This window comes from Glycine soja, chromosome 5 (assembly GCF_004193775.1).
Source record: "Glycine soja cultivar W05 chromosome 5, ASM419377v2, whole genome shotgun sequence".
In the NCBI taxonomy this organism is placed as follows: domain Eukaryota; kingdom Viridiplantae; phylum Streptophyta; class Magnoliopsida; order Fabales; family Fabaceae; genus Glycine; species Glycine soja.
In genome coordinates this window covers 7,798,366-7,804,594 of record NC_041006.1, presented here as the reverse complement: position 1 = coordinate 7,804,594, position 6,229 = coordinate 7,798,366, and the positions used below count along the sequence as shown (strand labels likewise).

At 34.8% G+C, this 6,229-nt stretch overlaps 1 protein-coding gene across 1 annotated transcript; it reads right to left on the bottom strand.

Moving 5' to 3' along the window:
• Window positions 1–3,228: 3,228 nt before the first annotated feature.
• Window positions 3,229–4,797, bottom strand: LOC114411482. Its single transcript, XM_028375146.1, has 5 exons — window positions 4,691–4,797; window positions 4,429–4,536; window positions 4,142–4,293; window positions 3,766–3,897; window positions 3,229–3,634 (listed from the first exon to the last, which is right to left on the bottom strand). Exons 3-5 carry the CDS (start codon window positions 4,187–4,189, stop codon window positions 3,347–3,349), a joined length of 468 nt encoding a protein of 155 aa, XP_028230947.1. The 5' UTR covers window positions 4,190–4,293; window positions 4,429–4,536; window positions 4,691–4,797; the 3' UTR covers window positions 3,229–3,346.
• Between the last annotated feature and the right edge of the window lie 1,432 nt (window positions 4,798–6,229).

The window sequence follows — 6,229 nt, the reverse complement described above, 5'->3', positions numbered from 1 at the left end:
TTAAGAACATATTTGGGGATTGTGGCACATGATAAGGTGGACATCACCTACGAGAACTGGAAGGAGGTCCCTACTACTCAAAAGGACCTGATTTGGGAGGATATTCAGGTATTTCTCTTTTCTTATTTGATTTTGTGTAATTAATAGCCAAAATAATTCATTATTGTAACAAATAAACTTTGTTTCATGTTGTCAGGCGGAATTTGATATCCCAGAGGCTTCTGACTGTAGGACGAAAAGGAAGTTACTACAGGCCGTGGGGGAGAGATGGAGGCAGTTTAAATCAGACCTCATGAGGAAATGGGCCCTTGCAGCCAATTAGGACAGTGTCGAGGACACTGTCTGTGACAAATACGGCATCAACAAGGAAAAGTGGGCCCAGTTTTGTCAGACCCGCAGAGACCCTTCTTGGGAGGTATGTTCCTTGCCATTTAAGTTGTTTTTCATATTAAACATGATGTTGTTATACTTCATTCTACCCATTTCAAAAATTATTGTTTAATTTTTCCAGGATGTGCGCATCAAGACACAGGCCATCCAGAAGCAGAATACTACCCACCACGTTTTGTCTCGTGGGGGTTATGATTATTTGGAGCAGAAGCTCCTGGCTGAGAAGACCAAGAAGAAGCTGCAGGAAGCTGCACAGTCAGGAAGCATTGATGGCATCATCGACCCTCCATCCTCGGTCAGACGCCACGTGAAGTGGAAGATGGCCCGCATGAAGAAGATAGGGGAGATGACGACTGAGGCCGCAAAGGAAATCGCTGAGAAGATTGTAAGTCATTTTCAACTAACCATTACAATTATGTTTGAATATTTAGAGAATGCCATGTACCACTGTGTGTTTTCTGTGCAGGATTCGTTTGAGGAGTAGGCCACACAGGGATCGTTCGTCCCCCATGGACATCAGGATGTTCTGGCCGCTGCTATTGGACGTCTAGAGCACCCTGGACGTGTCCGTGCTGTTGGAGCCGATGTCACCATCAAGCAATACTTTGGATCGGCTCCACGGACGTCTCGCAGCGCTTCCTCCCTGCCTCCTGACAAATTATAACAGCTGACCCAGTAGATCAGGGACCAGCTAGAGGAGTCCATCACAGAGAAAGTCACGAGGCAGGTCATGGCATCCTTCAGCCAGCTTTAGTCGCAGATGCAATCTCAAGGACTTGCAGTGCCTCCTGAGCCTCTGGTTGGTCCTGGTCCCTCCGATCCTCGAGTGAGCACAAAGGGGAGTTGTGTTGATCCCTCAGGAAACGATCCTGAGACGGGTGACTCTGATAGGTGTGACTTCTACATAGAAGCAGATCCTGCCCGCCTGGTTGCCATGGGGAGAGTTTATGAGGGATCCACTCTTGTTCATAACACTCCTTTGTTGCCTGGCCAAGTAAAGGTGAGTGTGGACAAGGTTAAAGATGCAGATGCTCCAGTTCCTGTACCCATTGATGAGGTTTCCTTAATGGGGCAGGCACTTCAAACCTTCCTTGCTTGGCCGACACATCTGGTCAAGTCTTTATCACAGCAGGTACTTATTGTCCTTACTATATGTTTCTTCTTTTTAAATTAATTCATTAAGCGTGCCTCAAATTTGGCTATTTAACTTTGTTTCATAAACAGGTAGCTGTGTCTCCGCCAAAACCACCTCCGAAGCCCGATCCGGAGGTCGATGATCCACTTTATCTGATGACATTGACCATCCCAGAGCTTTTCTTGAGGCCTTATCAGGTTAGATGGGATGCCACCGTGTTCGAGGTCGTTAATCCAGATTTCCCCCTGTACATAAAGCACGAAGACCTCTCCGAAATCGCACACGGTGGTCAATGTCTCAACATATCAGTGTTACAGTTGTGGATTCTGTAAGTCTTTATATAAAAGGCTTTTATTTACCTAAGTTATGGCTTTCAATTCATAAATATTTAACTTTGACTTAACATAAACAGGCATCTCACTAAAACATGTATGCAAGCGGGGAATTCTGATATCTATGGACCATTGGAGCCAGAGAGATTAAAAGCATTGTGGATCCAGTGGGCACAGTTTTATCTCCGAGTTAGAGATCAGACCTAGGATTTAGGGACATTTTTTAACATTTTTTACATTTTTTACATTTTCTATGTAACATGAACATTGAATTCATTTGATGATTGTTCTTTATAATAAATCAATTATTTGATGTTTATTATCATTAAAACTGCTTGAAAGCAGAATAAAATGTTTATCTGTTGTGATTTGGGCCTCCTGAAATTGCATTTGACAGGTACAATTTTGGGTTTACTGTAAAAACAGAAAGAATATATAAAAAAAACATACTTGAAAACAAAATCGGTTATTAACAAAAATCAATGTTAATATCATAACCAACATCGGTTATAATAGAAAATCGATGTTAATGTTTGTATATTAACATCGGTTATTTTTGTATAACCGATGTCAGCGTTTGTATTTTAACATCGGTTATCTATAGATAACCGATGTCAACTATTGTACATTAACATCGGTTAATTATAAATAACCGATGTGAATATTTGAATATTAACATCGGTTATGTACACATAACCGATGTTATACACAAAGAACTACACCAAATAAGTGTATGCATCATCAACGTTGACATCGGTTTTCTAGAAAAACCGATGTTAAGGGCATATATTAACATCGGTTTTTTTAGAAAACCGATGTTAAACTAACATATTAACATCGGTTTTACTGGAAAACCGATGTCAACGTTCATCATGCGTACACTTTTTTTGCTGTTGTTCATTGTGTTTAACATCGGGTATTTAGAGAGTCGATGTTGCCATATGTATGTTAACATCGGTTCTCCAAAACCGATGTTAACATTCATACATTCAACATCGTCACTTTCAACATCGGTTTTAGAACCGATGTAGAATGTTCTAAATAACTGATGTTGAAAGTGTATTTTCTAATAGTGACGGTAAAGATTGCTTAAGAATACAAAGTGATAAATATATAATTACCCGATGAAATTGTTTCCATCCTTACCAGTTGAAGGTTGGCCTTTGCAGAATCACTAGGCAATTATTCTTGAAATATATGACCACAAAAAAAAAAAAGAATGATGAGATGTTTTGAAAAAAATTTATAAATTAATAAAAATAAGAAGAGATTATTAGAAGGAAATCAAAATGGATTTAATGAATTTCAATTTCCTTCAAACTGAACAAATTGGATTTCATTAAAAAAAATAAAAACTAATAATCCCAAAATACAAGACATGGTACAACTCTAGATATGACTAACCTCTTTCTCTCTCAACAGCATGCACATGCGTGCAAACACACATACAATGTTAAAAATTACACACATGCTTGGGGCATCAATGATATCACAAATTAAACAACAATTCTCCCGGCTGGTTCAACAGTTCTTGAATCATCAGTTCATTTTCAATTTCATTAATGTCAACCATCTTATATAGCCCCATTTCATCATCATCCCACGGCATAATCTCCTTCTCTAAATCTTTCATCTTATTCTTCAATTCATCACTCATCACCTTATTATCCAATTCATTAGTCCCTTTTTCATCACTACTCTTCATCTTATTCACTATTTGGGAAGTGAATGACATTTCTTTCCTTCTGCTTGATTCATGGGATGCCGAACCTGAGACCTGTAAAGTGCAACATCGTCAACTATTATCTATATCTCCCATTTTTTCTCTCTATATATCATTGTTATGTAGATCATGTGTATATATATTATATACAATGCTTCATGTTTTGAATATTAAAAAATACGTACCTGATTATCTACAGCCCCAACAACCTTTGCTTTCTTGCTACCACCTTTTCGAGGAATTTCTACGTCGAGCAAAAACTCAATGACCTCATGATGAGACCGTAATGTCTTCTGCGATGCTGAATGAATATAGTACTGCACAAATGATCGTTGTATAAATATTAGTGGTCAATATATATATATATATATATATATATATATATATATATATATATATATATATATATATATATATATATATATAAACTTCATTTCTTGTAGGTATATGTATTTTCTTCTTAAAATTAGCATGCATGTATATTTTAGTTTCAATCTTATCTTACACTTAAAATTATTGATTTTTTATTAACTACTAAAATTATTGAAAATCCAGTCTTACATAATCTGGCATTTTAGCGTCAGGTTTTTCTTTGTCCTTGCTTTGCATGCGTTCCCTTTTTTCGATGACCCAATTTTTTAATCTTTCTTCTACAGAAATTTGGGAACGTGGTTCCCCCAACTTGATTCATTCTTGAATCGATTTAATAATACCTGTTGCAAATTGTCAACTTATGCTTCAGTAACAAATTTATTATATCATATAAATCATAAATTGCACATTTATAATTCATATAAGATGTAAACAAACATAAAAAGAAAATAAAAAAAAATTAGATAGTAACTTACTATCTCCAAGTTGATGTTTTCCTTCAAACAAAATTCAGGAGGTTGAAAAGAAAAAGGCACTTGGAAGAGAACCTTGGAAGTTGTCTTTCTTCCCCTTTTGCGTAGAGTCTGCATGTGAGCAACATCATCATATAAATCACACTGATATGATTTTAAGGCAAAAATGAGACACTCTCAAACCAAAAATTAATCCTAACGATAAATGCAATGAAATCTTAAAATCCAAAAAGACTTATGAAAATTTGAAAAACCAGAGATTTACTTTTCTAGAGGTCATCAGCGTTATCTGATGCGTTTGTCTCTGTCATTGGGAATGTAGCCGCAACTGATGAATCTCCACCAAGTCGGAGACGTTATGATGCTATCGTCTTGGCTTTCTATTAAGTATAAATAATTAAGTTGTTAAAAACTTACTAGGTTGAAATTGAAGGACTATAGAAAGAGACCATGATGTGAAAATTCTTGGTTATTGTGAAAAATAAAACTAATGAATATGGAATATTAGAAGATATTTGAAGGGGATATTAATCAGATTCACTTACCCATAGTTGGTCTTCGAAGTCTTTCCAAAGTCTTTCGAGGATATCAGCATCCTTAATAGCATTAATTGGTTGTGATAAATAGATGTTGTTGGTTCCAATGTACCACCACAAGATTATGTTGTTGCTCTATGGAAGTCATATTTGTTGTTCTAGAAAAGAAAAAAAAAACTATTTTCTCTAACACAGAGGACAAAAGAAATTCAGATATGTGATAAATAGATGTTACTACAAGTGAGATGTTAAGGTGGAAAACATTCTTTTTAGACATGTAATCCTCATGTAAGTGCGTCCACTAGAAAATATTCAGTTAGTACTCTAGTTTTGGTTCATTTTCCAATTTAGGAATAAAGTGATTTTTGATTTTTAAAATTATGATATTTAATAGGGACAAAAATTATTATTTATTTTTTACATGAAAATTACTATTTAATATTTATAATATTAAATTTCTTTTGATTGAAAATCTATTGCATTTAATATAATATTTTAAGTATTTATGGTATCTCAAATAATATTATATATTATTATTATTATTATTGAAGTTCACCTTTTGTTTTGTATGGGAGAATTGGAGAATAACCTCTCGCCAATGTCAATAGAGCTTACTCTAGATCTCTCAAGGCGGGGTCCTGAGATTTTTAGTGTCTTGGACAAACAAAAAAATTACCTTATCATATGGAAATATTATTCACCTTGAAATTTTTGTTGCAATAAAACTCATTAATAATCTATTTATAATCAAAATTATTTAAAGTAACAATAACATAAATAGTAAAATTATTTGAAACAAAGTAAAATTAATTAATCCATATTGCGACATAATATAACACAAATAGAATTATTTCATTTTGAATTTTGATAAACTTTACCTTTTTATTTTGTTGATGATAGTTTCTTAAGGAAAATAATCTCTCACCCAACAACAATAAACCCATTCATTGTGTTGTTCTCACTCAATGAAAGTAATCTCTTGTTAAGCAAGAACATCTTGTTAGAAAATCTAAAAAGTCATGATCTTCTCTTAATGTCTCACTAAGTGAAGATCATCTAGAAATGAGAAACAAAAATTCCACCCACTAAAAAAGTTGCAAATCTACTAGCTATAGATCTAGTGCCACTCATGGCCCACAAACACTCATAAGCACTTCAATTAGCCCCTCAACACTTATTTAAATTTATAATTGATTAATTTACCTAATAAACCCATTAATCGTGCAAAAACAAAAAACCCAAACCTAGGGTACAAAGGGAGAAAAAGG